General features: G+C 43.2%; 3 protein-coding genes across 11 annotated transcripts in view; 2 read left to right on the forward strand and 1 right to left on the reverse strand.

Annotated features, from left to right (window-relative positions):
- KIF2A (kinesin family member 2A) overlaps nucleotides 1-4169 on the forward strand; it is a 93325-nt gene extending 89156 nt beyond the window's left edge. For all 3 annotated transcript variants that reach the window (XM_077816913.1, XM_077816910.1, XM_077816911.1), the window contains one exon: nucleotides 3143-4169. In XM_077816913.1, the coding sequence (XP_077673039.1) occupies nucleotides 3143-3228 (86 nt within the window). In that variant the 3' untranslated portion in view covers nucleotides 3229-4169. The remainder of the gene's footprint in view (nucleotides 1-3142) is intronic.
- DIMT1 (DIM1 rRNA methyltransferase and ribosome maturation factor) lies at nucleotides 108-19557 on the reverse strand. 4 transcript variants are annotated; one of them, XM_077816916.1, is made up of 12 exons: nucleotides 18764-19186; nucleotides 17890-17963; nucleotides 17239-17325; nucleotides 16652-16713; nucleotides 16456-16549; nucleotides 16309-16358; nucleotides 15073-15196; nucleotides 14857-14949; nucleotides 13786-13850; nucleotides 13333-13396; nucleotides 11618-11724; nucleotides 108-1815 (listed from the first exon to the last, which is right to left on the reverse strand). In XM_077816916.1, exons 1-12 carry the CDS (start codon nucleotides 18879-18881, stop codon nucleotides 1692-1694), a joined length of 1062 nt encoding a protein of 353 aa, XP_077673042.1. In that variant the 5' UTR covers nucleotides 18882-19186; the 3' UTR covers nucleotides 108-1691. The 4 variants fall into 4 exon arrangements, 3 of the variants coding, with proteins under 3 accessions (XP_077673042.1, XP_077673040.1, XP_077673041.1); XM_077816914.1 differs by lacking the exons at nucleotides 108-1815; nucleotides 18764-19186 and adding exons at nucleotides 8386-8848; nucleotides 19409-19557; XR_013346128.1 differs by lacking the exons at nucleotides 108-1815; nucleotides 13333-13396; nucleotides 18764-19186 and adding exons at nucleotides 8386-8848; nucleotides 19409-19557.
- The window catches only part of IPO11 (importin 11), a 311009-nt gene continuing 309524 nt past the window's right edge, over nucleotides 19526-21010 (forward strand). Inside the window, exons 1-2 of one of the 4 annotated variants that reach the window (XM_077816907.1) lie at nucleotides 19526-19553; nucleotides 20604-20765. The gene's annotated coding sequence lies outside the window, so the exon portion shown is untranslated. Of the gene's footprint in view, nucleotides 19554-19578; nucleotides 19684-19988; nucleotides 20025-20603; nucleotides 20766-21010 lie in introns of those variants that run through there. The other 3 variants (XM_077816909.1, XM_077816906.1, XM_077816908.1) reach the window with 3 other exon arrangements.

The raw sequence follows: 21010 nt of genomic DNA on the forward strand, positions 1-21010 counted from the left end.
CACCCCCTCCCTCAATGTGGAGGAAGATATGCACAATTGCATCTCCCCCCGCCCTTTTTGCCCCCAGTTAGAAATTACAGAAACTGGGTTTAATATAAAGAAAACAAAATTTATTAACTCTAGAAGGCAGATTTTGAGTGGTTAAAGGGATAGCAAACAGAACAAAGCAGATTACTGAGCAAATAAAACAAAACACGCAAACTGAGTTTGATTCACTAAAGAAACAGGTTACAAAAAATAATTTCTCACCCTAAATGTTGAATTAGGCAGAATGCAGAGTTTCTGTAGGTCAGAGTTCTAGTTATTTCTTCTTACAGACTGGACCCCTGTCTCAGTCTGGACTCACCCCTGCCTTTCCCTTCAGGTAGTCTCTTTTGTCCGTTCAGGTTCTTTCAGCAGTCCTCCTCCTTGGTTAGGCCATGGAGGAGAGTCTGGAATGCCTTGCCTCCCAGCCTTAAATACAGTTTACATAAGGCGGGAAGCCTTTTGTTTCCCAAACTTGACCTTTTCTTCCTGTGAGTGGAAAATTTACTAGAAGTCCAAGGTGGTGTTTAGTACCAGGTGGCAGAACCACCTGACCTAGTAGTGTCACAGCTAGTTCCAGGAAGGAGAGAGATTAGAATCTTCAGTCTCATTGTTTCTTCCTGATGGCCCATCAAATTTGATGGCCTGTTGTCTGGTGGGTATCTTCCAGCTGTAATTGTTACATAGTCCATATTCCTAACTTTAGATACAGAAATGATACATGCATACAAATTGGATAATCACATTCATTAAATCATAACCTTTCCAATGATATCTTACATGAGCCATCTTGCATGAAGCATATCTCAGTTATGTCACATCCATATCATAAGCATATTTTCATAAAGAATATGGAGTGTAACGTCACACTTTTTTTTTGGGTCGGGTCCCCCAGTTTGAGAAACGCTGCGGAGGAATCATACGTTTTTCATTTTTTGGGCAGGGCATAAATAGCAAATTTCACAAATGTGTTACACATCTGTGAAACTTGCTATGTATGCCATGACCAACCCGTGAAAAATGTGTGATTTCTCTGTGATTTAAATAGACCCTTATTTATGTGTGCATTACTAGCTGTGGGTTCTTATACATCAAAGGGACTAACTAACAATAATGAGCTATAACTGAACATTGTTATGAATTTTCTCTTCCTCCGTCCTACAACCTATATTCAATACAGAGAGCACTATAGCTCCATTACACCGGATCAAGGAAGCAAATAATCTGTCTGTACCAGTATAGAGGAAAAATTCTTCACTTTGCCCCCCTGGATCCTGGAAGTATGGAACCCAGGCTCAGTCTTCCAGCTTTTTTCTCTTTGTCTATCTCTCTGTCCTAGTCCATCCAAAACAACAAAGGAAGGAAAGAGTCTCAATGGAATTGCAGGAAAAGGGAAAATAAGGCAGAGAGAAATAAATAGTCTGCCAGTTAATTCTCAACTGCTGCTTTATTTCCCAGCTGCGGAACAGAGGCTGGGGAGACTGCTTCTCTTACATTGTCACCCTTCTAGGTCTTCCCACCAGAGTTTAGCTCTGGGTCCAGTTATGAACTGCTCTTGCTTACCAATATGTCCTCAGCTCAGAAGCCTTCATCTCTGCAGCTTGTTTTCAATCTCTCTTTCAATCACATCAGAATGCAGATTCTTCTCAGTGCCCCTGATTGTCTCTTCAGACTGTATCTAATCTAGAGCCACTGCTCACAGCATGATTGCTCACTCCAGTGAGAGTAAGGAGGGTGAATTGGTTTTGGATATATAGGGTTTCTTTGAAACCATAATGTTGGGAAGTTCCTCTAAAAAATGAAAAAAGTTTTAGATTTTGCACTGCAATTTGAGTATGTCCAGCAGGCCACATGCATGCATTTATTGCATGTGTCCCACGAGTTATATATTTAATGCTCCTGCTCTAACACTGTATGTTGGGTTAAGTGTAACTCAAATAGATCTGTCAAAAGAACGTTATACTTTCCTTGTGCCACCTGTGAGCCCATTAGCTAGAGGATTGCTTCCTCTGAGGAAGACAAGTTGGTAGACGTTGGCCGTGGCTATGGTAAAGCAGCAATTTGGGCAACTCCACTCTCTTTCAAAATCATTACAGGCTGCCTTTGAAATAAGGTGCTGCAAGCATAGCTATTTAGAATAAACACTTGCCTCTATTCATACTGACTGGTACACTTGCTGTCTATGAATTCTTTGTAGGGTGGGGAAAAAGAGAGGGAAAACAAAATTATTGCCAGTGATTGTTTGTACTTCTCCCATTCCCCCCCCCTTGGAGAGTATTGGTCATGGTGATGGGTATTCCAACTCCTTGTTTATTGCTCAGATATTTGGGAACTAGTTTCCCTATACTGGTCCCAACTTGACAGTCTGATCTCCTTGTTTCTCGGGAGATGGAGCTGTGTAACTAACTGGATTATTGTGTTGCAGGGTGCAAAAAGGAAGACAGTGACAGAATTATCTGTAGACACTCTTCTCTTCCAGCCCGTTTCTCAGTATTCTTTAATTCTCTGGAGTTTTGCAGTGAAATAAATAAATATGGAGGAATTCTCCATTTCTTGTGTAACTGCAGTCACAAAAATCAGTTCCTATGTTACAGGAAAACAGTGGATTCTGGAAGGCATTGTTTGCATTTAGATGTTTAAATCCGTCATGTCAGTATAAAGAATGGTTTCAAATCCAATTCTAGAGATTTTAAAGTTAGCACTGGAAGTTGCATTAATATGTAGAAACATGTTAGAGATGTAATCCTGCACAGCTCAATTGGAGATTTGGTGCGTATAGGTGTGTATAAATGATAAGGACAGGGAGTGCATGGGAAGCATACTCTGCATTGAATGTGCTACTGTGAAGTTTCGTAGAAACAGGAGTAAAGTCTAAGAGGGGAGCAGGTTGCTAAGAAACTTGTTTATATAGGAATATTACGCTTGAGCTTATGTACTCAAACGTCCATTATCTTCCCTGGCTCCTTGTTGTCTGTAGCCTCTGCTCACATGTATGGAGGAATGCTACAACCTTGTGCTCCTTGCTGGTGAAATACTTGCAACCTCAAGACTTATCTACAAAACACCCACTGAACATGAGCACAGTGGCATTTCTTTCTTTCTTTCTTTTTTTTTAAAGATAAAGTGAAATCTTTTCGGGCAGCTCTACAAGAGGAGGAACAGGCCAGTAAACAGATCAATCCGAAGAGACCACGTGCCCTTTGAAATGGGCCTCTGCTGCTAATGGACCCTCCGAACCCTTACTACTGTAACATACAGTTGTTATGAGATTGTGGCTGTAAGAACTCAACTACTTGAAAGCGTAAAAACTTTTGAAGTGTCTGTGGAAATGTCCAGTTTCTCCTTCACCTGAATGACGTTTTCAGTTTTGTGTGAAACACTTCAATGATGTCTCCAGAATGCTTCTAGACCAGACAGCACAGCACAACCATGTAGGGTTCAGAGCTGTGAAGCACTTTGTTTAAAATGTTTCATTTATTCAAATTGTGAATTTTATGTTTTGGAAATCTTTGCCATTTTTTTTAATAATGAAGTAAAACTGTGGACTTTAAACACTTCACTATTTCCTTTTAACTATGTTCAATTTTGTTTCAAAGACCAGCTGTGCAGTTTTAAATTGTGTTTGCGTGCATGCACACCTCATCAGTGATTGTACATAACTTCTCTTCTAGAGACAGCTGTGCTAACCTCTTCCCATTCTGTGCCTTGATGAAGGCGACTTGACCCTAAATGTCCTTTCTGAAGCACAGCCTTAATAAATGACATTCCTTATTTGTCAATGTAAGTTACTTTTATTGTGTGCACATCTTTAAAGTGTGAGTGTTTTTTTGTTTTTTTTTTTTTTTTGGTGACTAGTTCATTTCACAGGATGTACCATATCATTGAACAGGAACTAAAAGAGCTGTTAGAGTGGCCAAACAGCTGGACATTCCATCCTCGTAGAAATCTGGAATCATGATTTATTTGACTACCATAAAAAATGGTTATATAATGCTAACATTTTCTTTGTAAAGAACAATATAAATTAGTTGATGTATAATAAAAGGTAACATGGAGGAGAGTTGTATGTTAGAATAATACAGATATACAGTATGTGTATAAGTGTGATAAATGCTGTCTAGAATAAAGGTGCAATCTGATCTCTACGTATGGGTAGGAGGACTATAAAAGTTCAGGGATCCAGTGAATAGCATAAACAAAATAACTTTTCACATACTATTAAAAATTTGGCTTCTGATGCATGACAACTTACATGTGCATTAACTGTAGTTTGCAGATAGTTTGTATGGAGTACTACTGTTGCTTTAAAGAAAGTAGCTAATGCATATTTTTCCCTTTGTACAGTGCCAGCAGCTGAAAAGTGGGGTGAAGCTTTATCGTTTGGGATTTGCATAATAGGCTGCACAAACTCTACATAACGCTATACAAATCCCACAGGTACTTGAAGTCTCACAAATAGCACCATACGTATCCAGCACTTTTTAGGTGGTGGCACTTGAGTTATTTTTGCAAGTCACTGTCCAAAAGAAAAAAACCCAACCTTTTATGTAAGAACTTTGTCAAACAACTGTAGCCCTCTCTGAGTTCTCCCTGTTTCCAGGACAGATTCCAGGAGTTAATATCAGCAGACCCTAGGAATGGTTTTAAACTTGGTTTTTGGAACACAATCCCGTTTATGCTGGGACTGAAAGGAAGTAAAGGGAAGGCAATGAAAAGAGAGCTAAATGAGCCAGAGATTCTCAGTATTTAATGTTTGTAACTCCCATAGGAAGGTAGGCTACGGGAGACCCTTGTTGCATCATGGTAAAAAGCTCCTATCTGTAAACATGAAAGCTGAAAAAGCAATGTAGATTTTACACAATGTGTTTAATAAATTAAACAATGAAACATCAATTAGAGATGAGAATTTACTTCTATGTAACTCACATTTGCTTTGGGAAGGAATTTACTTTGTGATCACATCTACTGAAATTAGATGTATATGATTTTTTTTAAAAATCATACTTAAAACGCACATGGTGCTAGAATGGATGTTTTTATTGTAATAACCATCCTGTACAGGCTGGTATTGGGTTTCACTGACTTCAGTCCTTAAACAGCTATATCAAAAGGTACTGATCTTTCACTGCATTCATCTAAGAATGCAATCCATCAAAAATTAAGAGGAAATTTTATTAGATAACTAAGTAAAACTAGCTAAAGTGTTTCTGTTCATAGTATCTGATGATGCAAGTTAAAAGCATTCCCTGTTAAATCAAAAGCTTTCATTAAAATGATCTGAATTGATAAGTCTAAATCTCACTTTTCCTCGAGGCTTGAGCCATATTATGTAGAGGATTTATATACAAGAAGTCAAGATAACATGGGTGGCGTTCCTTTAGCAAGTCACAGCCTTTCTTTTTTCACAGTAGTAGCCGTGTTAGTCTGTATCAGCAAAAACAACGAGGAGTCCTTGTGGCCCATTTCAAACAGTTGACAAGAAGGTGTGAGTAACAGTATGGGGAAATTAGTTTCTGTAATGACTCATTACCATGACAAAAGTCATTTTTCCTCCCTTGGTATTCTACTGTTAATTGAATTGTCTCGTTAGACTGACCCCCAACTTGATAAGGCTACTCCCATCTTTTTGTGTGTGTGTGTGTGATATATATATATACCTGTTACTGTATTTTCCACTCCATGCATCTGATGAAGTTGGTTCTAGCCCACGAAAGCTTATGCCCAAATAAATGTTAGTCTCTAAGGTGCCACAAGGACTCCTTGTTGTTTTAACCTTTCTTTTGTCTACCTGTAAACAGTCTTGTGATACATAAAGTGCTTTAAGATCCTCTGAAAAGTGTAATCTAAATGTGATTAATTTTGGATTATTGCATCAAACTGCAAATTAGGAATGGTAGATGCTATTCAGATAGCTGTAAGTTTCATGAGAAACTGTGCAGCTAGTTTTAAATATGAATCTGCTGTATTTATATAATATGCCTGCTTCTATCCATGTCCAATTTTTAAAATAACTCCCCTGTCAAATATATTTTACTTTTATTTATACTTTCATCACTGCTGATGGGAGATTCTTTTTAAATGTTTTCAGTATTGTTCACAGACTAGTTCTTGTCTCCTACACTAGCCTTGCATCACAAAAGGACTCGTGGGTTAATAATGAAAAGGAAAGAAGTATGATCACTTAATGTATTTCCCCTTTAAAAGAAAATAGGGAGAGTAGCTTCTTAGGAACATTCTCCTATAATGGACAGCCAGTGATATCTTTGTGGCAAACACATTCACTAACGGGTGAGGAACTCTTACACTTGGGGCAAGTGGATGTTTATAGTAGGAAATCAGGACTCTTGCTGATTTGAGGGTTTAAAAGGGTAGGATACCACACCAATTAAGGTTGGCTGTCTCAGCTTGCATTGAGGGAAGTTAGAGAATAGAGTCTAAATCCTATCAAAGTGTGTGTGATAAAACCTTAATTTTACTAACACCCCCGCCCTAAAATGGGACCAGTGCAGCTACTCCAGTCAGCTACTGGTTACAACAGAAGTGGGCAAACTATGGCCTGCAGGACTGTCCTGCCTGGCCCTTGAGCCCCTGGCCCCTCCCCCGCAGCCTCAGTGTGCTGCACCACCAGTGATCTGGCCTGCTGCTCCTCCCAGGGCAGTGTAGCTGGCTCTGGCCAGGCTGCAAGCTCCTGCTGCTCTGAGTAGCATGGTAAGGGGGTGGGAGGTTAGATAAGGGGCTCGGGGTCAGTCAGGGAGGGTTGGATAGGCATGGAAGTCCCAGGGAGTCTGTCAGGGGGTGGGGTGTGGATAGGGGTTGGGGCAGTTAGGACAAGGAACGGGGGGGTCGGATAGGTCAGAGAGGGGGCTGGATCCAGGCTGTTTGGGGAGGCACAGCCTTCCCTGCCTGGCCCTCCATACAGTTTTGCAACCCTGATGTGGCCCTTGGGCCCAAAAATTTGCCCACCCCTGGGCTACAGATTGGTCTGTCAAGCTAGGCTTTGCCAGTTTTGTAGAGATTGCTTCTTAAGGGGCAACTTATTTTTTGCATGCTGGGAGAAGAGGGCTGTCATGCTAGCCTAAGGTGAATAGAAGCTCTCTTGTCTAGACTCTGAAGCAATGCTTGCTTTTTGAACCTTATGATAGTGACATGCTTGTTCCTTGTCAGATGCTGTTCCAGGCCTGCAGAGCTCCAGCTGTTGCATTTACAGATTTTGCACATAAGGCTATCAACCAACTCCTCATTGGCAGAAGGAAGAGAGTGTTATAGAATCAGTGTTCCTAGGCTGATCTACCTTTACCTACCACTCCTAAGCCTGGGCAATTTGCACAAGTGCATTTACTTTGTCTTTAACTGTTAATGGTGTGACCCTGTAGCTCTTAACCCATAATTCAAACTATGAGCAAAGACTCAGTTTTAGAACTAGGAAATGTGCCCAGCTCCTACAATACCAAGAGTATTAAAATACAAAATGTTCCAAAAAAGTAAGTTTCATTAACAAAAATAAAATAATGCAGCTAGCATTGTAACAGAAGCCTACTGCCTATATTCAATGTTAAGAATTAAAAAATTAAAGGGAGATTTAAGGGGGAAAATCATGCAAGAAACAGCCTCTCCTGCTTGCCCAGAGCAGTAATCTGGTAATAATCTCTGATATATAGCACTCTTCAGTACTGTACAGCTGCCTACAGTTTGAGATTAATATTAAAGTATATGGATCTCTATTGAGACTAGATGTACATAGGCTATAGTATTTAATGTATGCAGTTTAGTGAAAAGCCACTGCAGTTAATGTACATCTTAGGGTTATTTGTATAAGAAAGAGGTAGGGACAGTGGTGATCTCTGTGCCCAGCTCTGCCACTGACATTTAACCTGTGCTTCTCAGTTAAAGTCTGAAATGGGATAATACTGCTTACCCAGCCCTGTAAAGCACTTTAAGGTATTCCATCTGTTATAGACCTAAGTGTACAGTATGGTTAAGGCAGTTTAAGAAAGCTTAAAGGCACCATACAATGTTTCAGTCAAACTGCATTGTTACTGAAGATTTTTATGTGAAAATGGTAGTATATTCTTAGCTGCCTCTGAATACAATTCAGGGTCTAGCAGTTAACAGGTGTAACTGCAGCTGAAAACAAGTTTGGATGTTTAAGAGGTCTGTACTAGGCAAAAGAACTGTTCTGTCTTTTTAAAGCCTACCATTCTCTTGAGCCCCTTGGCTGTGCAACCTGATAGCAAGAGTTTAACTGCCCCAACATCGAGAACATATACCGTGGTGATCTGCTCATTGTAGCAGAAATTTCTCTAATAGGCCAGGGCCGGTGGTAGCTAGCAGAAAGGAAACGTTAAAGAAATGCACACTTCATCTTTTTAAAAAGTTAATTTATTCTAAACTTCCAGGAATGGGCATCTACAAATAGTTCTGTGGTGGCCAAACAAACAGAGGTCTGAATGTTGTAATGGCAGAAGAAGGTGCAAAGTCAGGGAGGGAAAGGTTTAATTTGGGGTCACTCCATATCATAGGGTACATTTAAAAAAATGCTCTGATGCGGAAAAAAAGGTACAGAGCTTCAGTCTTGACAGTTACAATTTTAAAATGCAACACAGCACCTTTACAGCTATCGTCTTCAAACAAGTACTTCTGAGCAGTTATTGCAAAACAGTCAGATGTACTTTGTATGCTGGTGATTGCTCTCAACATGAGAGTTCTTCTTCTATGAACACCTTGGTCCATGTCTCATTTCCGTTCTTCCCAGAAAATGTAAAATGCTCCCTAGTCAGCCATTTATGAAAAATGGATGCCTTCTGAATTGAAGCCATGCAGCACTCTGAAAAATTAAAGTGGTCAGCTTACACGAATTTGTACTTCACACAGTAACACTTACTTCAAAAACTACCTCGATGAAGGGAGTGGATAAGAAGTCTTAAAATACGGCTTTCTGTTCTGGTCATTACAGCAAAGAGCTGCTAATAGGTTTGCAGTAAGGACGAGTAGTGAGCACTCAACTTTGAAAGTTCAGGACAGATGTAATGCTAGGGCAACCTTGTCTGCCACTCAGTTTAACCTTTACTAGCCAAAGAACAGCAGTTGATTTAGATGGTCACAGCAGCAAGACCTGTTGAGTCACTTCTGCCAAGAAGTTGTGATTAGTTATAGCAGACTAATGCCCCTAGGAACCTACCCTTTTGGGTGTAGCTCCTCTCCACCGGAGTCAAGAGCTCAATGCCTGATTAGCTGGCCACATTTCCTAAACAATGAATAGGCAACAGTATAGAAAGGAAAACAAGTATTTCCTTGTACGTAAGCCTTCTAGGTCACTTCTTTAACATATTGTGTTACATTTGAGTAAACAATGTGTCTAAAATATTCTGAAGCTACACATTAAGAGATGGGATTTCTACTGCCTAATTTGATGACCAGCAACAAGAGAACACATGGTCATTAATATAACAGCTGCAGTTTCAGAATCCTGTAGTGTGTCTAATGCTGCTAGAAACTCTAAGGGAGAGATGTAGAAGACTTCAGGGAAGATGAAAATTAAAGCTAACTTGTCATAGTCCTATAATGCAATTTATGGAAGGAGATTTAGGTACTCCAGAATGCTGTAAACAGCAGTTTAATCCATATAATCTGTTTCTTCATATTAAGGGATCAGGATCTTCATCTTTGGTGATAAAGTACTTCTCCCAGCCTTATGTAATCCAACTGTCAAGCTCCTTTTCAACTGAAATTTGATTCAAATGTGTGTTGCTTTGTTGCCCTCAGCCTGTGTGTGGCATCATCATGTGTAGTAAAGATGTGTTTAAAGATATATAAATAATGCCCCTCACAAAAGATTCAGATCATTGGAGTCTAGGGCAGCGGTTCTCAACCAGGGGTCTGGGAGTCCGTGAGCCCTTTCAGAGAAGCTGCAGAGGCCCACAACTGAAACTCGGTGCCCCCAGCGCTGAAGCTGGCAGCACCGCTTCCGCCCCAGCTGAGAGCAGCGCAGGGGTGAAGCCGGCAAACCTCCCCTGCCGCCCACAAGCCAGGAGCAGCAAGGGGGCTGAAGCTGGGCGCCCCAGGTGCCTCCCCCCGAAGCTGGGAGCCCCCCCTGCCTGTACGCAGCCCCTAGCTACCCCCGCACCGTACCCTGAGCTACACCCCTCGCTTCACACAGCCCTTAGCTCAGAGGTGGCCTGTGGGACCATCCTGCCCAGCCCCTGAGCTCCTGGCCCAGGAGGCTTGTCCCCAGCCATGCAGCGCAATGCTCTGGGCAGTGGGGCTGCAGAGCCCGGCCTGACCCAGTGCTCTGTGCTGCGTGGCATAGCTGCCTGTCCTGGTGCAGCCGCACCGCCAGCCACCGGCGCTCCAGGCAGCGCAATAAGTGGGGGGGCAGGTTGGATAGAGGGCAGGGGAGTTGGGCAGGCTTGTGGATAGGGGTTGGGGCGGTTGAATGGGGGTAGGGGTCCCCGGGGGGCAGTCAGGAAGGAGAGGAGGGGTTGGATGGGGTGGCAGGGGGCGATCGGGATGGATGGGGCAGGGGTCCCCGGGGGGCAGTCAGGAAGGGGGGCGGGGGTTGAAGAGGGTGGTGGGGGGCAGATAGGGGCAAAGGATCTGGGGGCAGTCAGGGGACAAATAGTAGGGAGATGGATGGGGCAGTGGTCCCCGGGGGGGCCATCAGGGAACGGGGGGGGGGGGGGGGGAGGGTTGGATGGGGCAGGAGTCCGGGGGGGCCCTCAGGGGGCGAGAAGCAGGGGGGGTCAGACATTGCGTGGGAGCCGGGCCATGCCTGGCTGCTTGGGGAGGCACAGCCCCCCCTAACCATCCCTCCATACAATTTCAGAAACCTGATGAGGCCCTCAGGCCAAAAAGTTTGCCTGCCCCAGCCTTAGCTACTCCCTTCCTGCACCTGAGCGGTTTTCAAACTTTTTGAACTGAGTCCCCACTTTGAATTATATTTTTTGGTTGTGTCCCCCAACAGCCCAGACAGGCTGGGTGGTCTCCTGAGTGAGTCCGCGGGTGGCGGTGGTGCTCCCTCTTTGGACCCCGCTGTGCGGAGCTGGCTTGAGCCCCACCAGCTCTTGCCCCCCACCACAGAGAAGTAAAACTATGCCCATGCCCAAGGGTCCCCTCTGGCCTGGAGCCCTGAGTCCACCCCTCCCAAGGCCCTGGCGTATTTATAGCATTTGGCGGGGGCCTTAGCAAGAAAAAGGTTGAGAACCCCTGGTCTAGAGTAAGTTTTCAACTAACTACAGCACAAATTTCACTTCCTGTTAGTCTAGAAGTTTCCAACAGACTCAGTCTTCTGTTCAGAATCCCTATTGTTTTCATATATATTAATTGTTGGACCTAAAATCATCCTAGACTACTAGAGTTAAAGACTGTAGTAAGAGGTAGTTTTCCCTATATTTACAGTAATTTCCTCACTGGATCCATAACATGTCAATAGTTTGACATCTCATTTCTAAAGTGGATGGTGTTTGGGCTATCACTACTTTTTCCCCAATCCAACCCAATGCAGATCTGCTAGTTTTATACGAGAGATGTCCCTGCAGTTTTAGAACAGAGCAGTGTTTGAAGTATGAAGGGAATTCACAGAGAGAATGGAGTTTACCTAATGAAGTCATCTATATCCATTGAGCGAGCCCGTTTTTCAGAGAAACCTGTATTTTTTAGAACCATCTGTATTTTCTCTGCAATTTTGAAATCTTCTGGTATTTCCTGTCAATGTAAGTTGCAATACAGATAAGTTATTTCTTCAGTATTAATGATTTTTAAAAGTTTGTGCATTCCACAAGTCTTCAGTTATCTAAGCACCATGCCCAACCTTTGCTATGCATCAAGGTGACTGACCATTCCAGATGAAAAATGCTTTAAAAAAAATTCAGGTTGCTGTTTTCTCACCAAGGTACATAGACTGTCCATCAATCCTGGGTTTTGCAGTACTGTCCCGCTTTGATACACAAACCCCCAGCTGAAGCAGCTCCTGCCCCATGTGACTGGCTGGACTAGGCTCCCTGCTCCAGGCATTGTGACCTGGCCCCTGCTGTCCAGATTTGCAACACTGCTCAGGTTTGGCCTGGCTCCTGACAGGGGTAGGGGTGGCAAATCTGAGTGAGTGGCATTGCAACTTGGTGCACAGGGTTGCAACACCCTTTGTTCAGGTTTGGCCCAGCTGGGCTAAACCTGAGCCATGTTGCAACTTATGTGCCAGGGTCCAGGTCAGAGTACCCAGAGCAGGAACTTGAGGCTTGCCAGCCCTGCAGAACGGGAGCTGCCACTGCAGAACAACCTGCTTTGCACTCACCCTGCAATTCCCCTCCCCACCCCACGCAGGGGACAGGATCTGCCCCATCCCCCCAACCTGTCCTCTCAGTCCCTGGAGGCAGTACCCAACCCACATTAGCTACTTTGAATGGTGGGAGGTATGTATACACCTGAGAAAGAAGCAGGAACCATGCCTACCTCTATATTCATAGTACACGGAGGCATGGCCAGGTGGGTAAGTATTTCAGATAATGTAGTTATTTTTCTAGATTAGATTACTTAGGTTCTACCTAATTAAACTGTTTATTCTATATCAATGGTTGGCTCTGTATGCGCAAATAAAAGATCATAAAGTCTAAAGAGAAATTTATTTTTGAATAATGTGTATCCCCACAGCAAATTGGAAGTTTTGATGCAGCACCATGCAAGTTAGGAAGACTAAAGAACTGTACAGCATAGTGAATGTCACATTAGTCAGTATTAAAACTTGGAACTATTGTATATTTTGGAAAAAAAAAAAAAAAGGTACTTTACATGTTAAGCACAATTCTATACATAACAGATCGCTGTAGCTGAAATTAGCCTGACTAACCATTCTCTTCTAAGGATCAGCTCTTATTAAAAGAGTTAAATAATTTAAAAAAGGATCAGTGCAGGCCTGGTTCCTAGATTTTTGTAAACAACCTCAAACTCACTGAAGATGAGTCACTAGAAATATTTTCAAATAGATGCAGCGTCAATGGTTTTATACTATGCCAAGCTCTGAGCAGCCCTAACGTGGGGCCAGGGGGGGAGGAGAGTAAATTACACCCGTGGAGACATCAATGGAATCTCAATATATCCTTTGTTTCTAAATTTTCATGTAAACCTTTATTATAGATTAGAGGATCTTAAGAATTCTGTTTATTTTAAATATTCTGTTATTCTAAGGGTACTCTTTGGTTTTAACTTCTGGATGAAAGATTTTTGTACCATCTTGCCTCTGTTGAATTTTACATCTCATAGTTAGCTCACCTGGAATGTTACATTTAACACATTAAAACCGAAAAACATCCTACTTACAATGTTATGTATAGAACAGTGAATTCGATAATTCTGATCCAGCAGCTGCTGCACCGCACTTGATCTGAAAGTGAGTCAATACAGTCAACCATTGATCAAGACATCTAATTACAGTGAAATCTGTTTTTTAAAAAAAACAAGTTGTGACTTGAGTGGCTGTTCAGAGGTTTTTAAAATAAATATTCAACAGCTGTACTGAACATATTGGATGATCTCTTAAGGCAACTGCCTAATTGGCATGTAAAGGTTTCCCTGTATAAGATTTCCATGATCACAGTGTAAACTGTCCAACCCTGCACTATGGGGATGCCTGAATGGTCTGATTAATATGGTTGTTGAAGCAAGGCTTGCTACAGAACTAGACTGGAGGATTGCTGGGTATTTTTGTAGGCAAAACAAGCAATTCAATAAACTCTTAAACTTTGAAAAAACCCTCTAATAGAAGTAACTTACTTAAATGCTGCAGAAAGTGTCTTGTTTTTCCTGACAAAGGCTATCCTTACTAGACCATCCCATTCCTGAAACACAAAATCCACAACATTTGCCTGAAGCAATATACAGCTGCTAATAACCAGGCCAGACTATCTACTATTGATTTCATGACAGCACAATGACAAAGAGGTAAATCTTAGTAATAGCACAACACAGAGTACAAATTGACAAGCTAAATACTTCACTGGCAAAGGTAGGCAGACGTTACCGAACTGGTAACTGGACAATCACCCAGATCTCTAGATAGCTACAAGTCACATGGCTGAGGAACATCTGGCTGAACCTGGGCAAAACTGTGGTGATGATATTAAGGTGTTTCCCTTTTTTACATAAATGTCTAGAGTAATATTGCCCTGGAGTGTTGATCTTCAGCAAGAGCGCATAGTCTCCGAGTCCTAAAGGACTCTTCTTTGCTCTTGATCAATTAAATACTGCCAACAGCCATAAATGTCTTTTAAGCACTTTAAGGTCTATAGATGAAAAGCACTACAAAAGAGCTAGGTATTAGCACCACCTGCTAGCCAGGAGCTTTTACCTTTCAGTCTGAGACAAACCTAACCACAGCGATCCTGGTCTGTGTCACTTCTAGGAAAGGAACAGGGGTTTTGAGGAAAGTTGAGTTTGAACTGCTGTTGGGGCATCCAGATAATGTTGGAAAGATACTCGATGAGAGTCTGCTTAAGAAGGGGAGAGGTACAATGGAGAGTCAATGAATGTCTAGTGCAGTGATTTTCAACCTGTGGTCCGCAGATCATGTTTAAGATTTTCAAGGGGGTCCACACCTCCATTTGAAATTTTTTAGCAGTCTACAAATGAAAAAAGGTAGAAAACCACTGGTCTAGTCTTTTGATATGATTGAGTTAGGCCTATTTAAACTGTCTAAAAAAAAATCCTTTAACAGTGTTTATGTAAGTTACATGAGTTGTATCGTGTTGCTTTTACACCACCTGAAAGAGCATACAGAACAAAACACTGAACAGCACTATTATTCAGTTATTTTATTGTATATGGTCTGCAGTATTTGAATCTCACCTGAAAATTAATAGGTGGTGGAGGGTTCTTTGGCTCTATTCTGACAACACTGGATTCAACTTTGGGTGGAGGCTTGAAATTATTCCTTCCAACCTGTTAACCATTAAAAAGTAGGTAACTATCTCAAACAGCAGGAAGCAAATATTCACATACTTGAGAAAGCCTCCTCACTCTGACACACATTCCTACATTGGTTATAGATGTAGTTTCACTTACTTTCATTAGATGATCCACACGGGCTAATAACTGAGTGTTAATTGAAAGTCTGCAGTATAGTTTATTTCCTGGTTTTGCAACCAAACGAAGAGCAAATTCTCTCTGAAACATAAGTATTGCACACCTGAGAATTAAAGAAATGAAAACATGAGTGCTATATTGCAAATAATTTATTCCTAGAAGCTCTATTACTTGTAGATTATTGGCTTTTTATTTTAAAGGCAAGCATAGAGATGTGTCATACACTCATATTAGAGAGCCTCAGCCCTGATGTAAGTTAGGCACAGCTACAGCAAACCCACTATAGCACCTCCTTACCCTCGGTCTGAACTTGGCTATTTGTACCCAGTGGTCAGAAGGAAATTAAGAGAATTTAGTCTCAGTCTTACATGTATGACCTGTGTGAAATAATTCTACCTGCTTACACCTCTCATTCTGGACCTCTGAAAGCCAGAGGTTTCTTTTGAAATGAACTTTCCTGAGTAAAATTGTTAAAATAGTAAATTAATTGCTTTTTGGTAATTCACTAAGTTAAAGAAGTGCTGATCACCAATCTTGCATTGTACGTGACAAGTTTCCTGACTGCTAATAGGCATACTGGTATCTAATGTCACTGATTAGTACTGTAGCAAAGTCTGAATCTGCAGAACTGCCAAACTAGAATAAAAGTGAGCTATTTGCATTTCAAAACTTATCTAATTTTAGAAAAAAAACAAAAAAACAAACACCCAGTAAAAATAGATAGCCCTACTAGTCCTTCAAATCCAGTCAATGGCATCAACAACAGCAGTACTCGAGTTCATGGTATCACTGCTAACTGCCAACAAGTTAAACTATCAGCAAGAGCCCTTAAACAAGCTACGCAACCATATATTAAACATGAAGTTGCTTTGATTTTCCTGGAGACACCCCACAACCCCCCAGTCCAAATCGGCTCTACTTCTCCACAACTCTTAAGACACCCTGCTTAGGCCTGGGGTTGTCCTTTCTAGAGTAAGCAGGAGCAAACTCCTATTTACTTTAGTGGGAGCTGCACTTGGTTATGCCAAGTCTCAAATTCTTCCTAGGTGTTTAATACTTCGGCACTGGCAACGGCCATTGGGAGTACTATGCTAGGGAGAGTTCTTGACTAGTGGTTTCCTGGGCTGATATCTTTAACAATAATCCCAAATCAGATGTTTTGTAAAATTAGCCTTTGTTTTGCATTAGGCAATCCAGAGAGTCTCATCTACATACCTGAAAAAAGGTCTATGTAGCAACAGCTTGAAAACAAAAGGTGAAGAAATCTAGGGAAAGAGTAACACTGTTAGTATGTCCTCTCTGAGCAAGTACCATCAAAAATTCATGTAAACTGTTATTCCACTGCACTTGCTTTGCCCTTACCTGATAAGGCAAGTTAGCCACACACGTATCAAAGAATGGTAAGTCAGTTTTCAACACATCTCCAACCTTTATTTCTAGTTTATTTGCTAGGCATCTAGGGGTGGGAAAACGCACCGTTATTACCTTAGAAATACACATTTCTAAAGAGGTCAGGCCCCTAAAATGCAGTGGAGCTATTTCCAGTGTTAGTACTTACGTGCCCTGGACTCTCTTCTGAAGTTCACCCACAAGTCGTGTGTCAAGTTCACAAGCAATTACCTGAAAACAAGGAGTTATATTTGCAACTTTAACTAAATCAGAACTATGAATAGATTTCTTGCTATTATCTCAGAGTAAGAATAGCTTCTGTTACATTTAAAAAAAATCTTACATTAGGATATGCACATTTTCTATCACCAAAATATCAGACTATATTAAAATTTCAGAAGGATAACAAGGCCATTGAAGACAACTACACATGTAAAGCACAATTCTTTACCTAAATGTAGTTGAATGCCTTGTAAAAATGGTAAAGATCCACACAAATGTTAATGCAGTCAATTACAATTACACTGCGTATCCAATTATCAAATATTCTTAACTTCTCTTTAGAAGCACCGTTGTTACTCTGTCAGTGGAGTTGTACAGAGAGAAGGATATGAACACCCAGAAAGGAATAGATACATTATTCCCCCCCCACACACATTTGAATAGAGCAGTTGGACACCTTTTCATTTGTTCATCTACTAAGTAGCAGTTTGTTCAGTGAAAAATCAAGATGAATTTTTCCTAACTCATTCTTACCTTTTTAACTTTCTCTAGCATTTTTACTGTCAGGTTACCAGTTCCAGGTCCTACTTCAAGGACAACATCTGTGGGCCGTAAGGCAGCCTAAGAACAAATGAGATTGTAGGAAACCAATACAAAAAAAAAAAAAAATTGCAAAGTAATCTTAACTAAGGAATTCTATGTGCAGACATTAGTGGAGCTAATCCTGTATATGGTTAACAAATTTGGAGAACCTGTTTTCAAGGCAAAAGCAAAGTTGCCCAACAGTTTCACTTTTAATTGCATGCAACCTTTTGAAAACGTAGCCATTAGGTAATCACATCTCTGTGTGCACACAAAACCCTGCGTGTAACCTTGGCTCCATTTAAGACAATGGGAGTTTGCCACTGACTTCAATGGGGCCAGGATTTTACTCACGGCCATTCTGAAGGAAAAGAGAAAGCACTTAGAAAATCTTTCACCAAATGCACATCTTGAATTAACATTTCCCATACCTTTCAAGAGGCCAGGAGGGGATTAAGCACCTCAGACTTACACAGTATCCAATTTTAAGTAGTGCTGTAAATTGTTTACAAGCATTTGCCTTAAAAGATTTTATGACAGAGAACGTTTGAATGCAACTCTTATGACAGCTATTTTAATTGGTGAGGTCCAGTTATTACCAACCTTCTCTATAATGTTGTTAACAATGAGGGGATTTTTCAGGATGTGCTGGCCAATTCCAGTATTGAACATGATACCTAAAATAAGGTATAACCAAGCCAGTTATATCACTATCATTAAAAATATCACAGTTACTTTGGTACAGCAAACTAAACTTTATACTTCTAAAACAGTGATTCACATTCTTTTACTGTAACAAGACCACTTTACCAGTCTAACACCTGGTCTACACCTACACCTGCGCTACATGGCTCAGGGCTCTGAAATATCTCATGCCCTGTGTGACAGGTTGACCTAACCCCACTGTAGACACATGTAGAATGACAGAAAGTTGCTGCCTCTCAAAGAGATGAACTACCCACACTGACTGAAAAACCCCTTCCCACCGTGTAGGAAGCATCTACACTACAGTGCTACAATGCCACAATTGTGCCTCTGTAGTGTAAACATAAGAACAGCCATATTGGGTCAAGCCCACAATCCACCAAGCCCAGGACCCTGTCTCCTGACAATGGCCAATTCCAGATGTCATATTCTAAGACATTAACGATAACAACACTGCCTCTCTCCTTCCATTGATCTGTGTATAGTACACTTATCCCCTTGGTGTATACAATGCCCTTGTGATTGTAAAGGCTGGCACTTGGGATTAATGACATTTCAGAAGCAGGGGAGCCCACAGAATCAACCACTGTAGCTGGAAATACCATTATTAGTGATACTGGGAACAACAAATGTAAAACAATAAGAAAATTATTGGTGACACTGTACTCAGGTTAAAGCAATAAATTACACATCAACACTACTTCCAGGATCCTAAAACCACAACTATTTTTTTCACTACTGCATTTAGACGGAACTCTTTTAGGATAGGGACCTGGTCTTTTTACACAGCTGCATAGTAATAAAATCGGAGTGACAACAGTATGCTCGCCCGTGTACAAGTACGAGCCAGGAGTGGAGGACATCAGCCAAAGGGCTTGCAGAAGAAGCATGTTCTAAGGAGATCTTAAAACAAGCAGAACCATAGCAGAGTCCGCGCCTTCATCAGCTTGCACTAGGGACACGGGGCCACCGAGGAGAGCAGACTGCAGCCGCCAGGCGGCTGAAGGCTCCCGCCGGGCTTTGCCTGCCCGCGCACAGCTCCATTCCGCAGGCCGCAGCCGAGACGGGAAGGATACAGCAGCGCCTCCAAGAGACCGGCTCTCCAGCCCTCCCTATCGGCGACTCCGCTGGCGGCGGGGCTGCTGAGAGCGTCACAGGGAGCGAGCAACGGCCCCACACCGTCTCCGCCCGCGGCACTCGGAGCCTCGGCTCCTTTGCCGCCGCCGCCACCCCCCGTCTGCGGTCCCTTTTCCCCGAGCGGCCCCCGCCGGCGCCTGTCGCCGGCACCGCCACGCCCCGGGCCGGACAGCAGCGGCACACGCCAGCCCTGGGCCAGCTCCCCGCACGCCCGAACGGGCCTAGGGAACGCGACCTGCGGCCGCAGCCCGGCCTCTCCCCGCCGGGCCCGCGCACTCACCTGGGCCCTGGCCCTCGCGGCGCTGCGGCCGGCACCGCTTCTCCGCCTTGACTTTCGGCATGGCGGCGCCCCGGAGACACGCACGCCAGTCGCACACACCCTACCGGAGGAGGAAGCCGGGACAGTATTGTCGCCTTTGGATGACGTAAGTAATACGCGCCGGTGGGGGGAGTGGGGCGCGTGTCTGCTGCAGCCGCAGCCGAATGGTCCCGGCTTGTGGCGCGAGCTTCGGAAGAGGCGGGGGTCGTGTCACGTGCAGCGGCTCTGACCCAACGGTGAGCGCGGGCCGCGGGCCCTGAGGGGTGGCTGGTCGGACCTCGGGGGCTGGCCGAGCCTGGGGCAGGGTCGGGGGCGGGCCGGGCTGGGGACTGTGCGTGGCCGGGGTAGCGGGACTCACCTGTGCCAGCGCCCAGAGCGGGGAAGCTGCCCTTAGTGTGAGCCAACGCCCCAGCCGGCGCCGCCGGACTCCGGACAGCCCGGCCGGCAGGGCCCCAGCGGCCTCGGGACACTTGGACCAGGGACCCCAATGTGCAGCCTGTGAAAAGTCCCGAGAGATCGCCAAAGTCCACATCGAGGTGCTCGCCCCTTGGTTCCCTCGCCCTCCTGCCAAGCTACGGTACACCGAGTTTATCCCCCGTGGAAGCATGTAGGATAAGGGCTCATACCTGCACCTCGGCAGGGATAATTAGCGGAACAGAGGGGGTGAGAGGAGGATGCTAGAGGAGGTGCAAAGAAGACTGTTCAGGATTATTCTTAGTCTTTGTCTACACTGGCACTTCGTCCGTAACACTTTTGTCTTTCAGGAGTGTTTAAAAAAAACAGCCCACCCCCCCGACAAAAAGTGCCAGTGTGAACAGCTGTGAAGAAAGCTGCTGCCGCTCCTCAGGGGGTGGAAGTTTTTTATTGGCAGGAGAGCTCTCTCCGGTCGACAAATAGTAGCTACACTGCATGCCTGTAGTGGCACAGCCATGTTCCTAAAAGCCTTGTAGTGTAGCCATAGCCTTAGCGAGTCTTGTGTTGTATAGGTGTGTCAAAGTACTTCCTTTTGATGTGGAGGAGAAAGTGGGCTATTATCCATTTCTCCAGTCCCACACCTTCAGCCCCATAGTTATCTTCTGACTTCCTGTTGGGGAAACTGGAAGGACTGAGGCATTAGCTCCATATTTCTTCACAGGCTGTGCTTTTCTCACTTTAGGTTATTTCCCTCTTCCTTCAGAAGATTCCTCCTTCGTCCAGAATTAGCCTTCCAGTTAGAGAATTGCCATCTCTTCTTAGAGGTCTTTGAAAAAGCAGGATTTGGGACCCATTCACAACACCATTTTTCACCAGAACTGGAGAAAGGGCTGTCACAGTAGTGGTGAGTTACTTTTCCCTTTTCTAATTTTATTAGAATATAACCTTAGTACACGTGGTACGTAATAATCCCACCTTGTCCATGGTATGTATTGGATGGTATCTTGATTTCTCTGAAAATTAAGAGACTCATAGCCGCATTGCTTTTGGAAGCCTTTGGAACAAATGATCACTATGGGTATATGTTAGCCCTCATCTCCAAATGATACTGTAATCTGTTTACAGCATAAAAACCATGACAGTCATTAT

Source organism: Eretmochelys imbricata, chromosome 5 (genome assembly GCF_965152235.1).
Source record: "Eretmochelys imbricata isolate rEreImb1 chromosome 5, rEreImb1.hap1, whole genome shotgun sequence".
In the NCBI taxonomy this organism is placed as follows: Eukaryota; Metazoa; Chordata; order Testudines; family Cheloniidae; genus Eretmochelys; species Eretmochelys imbricata.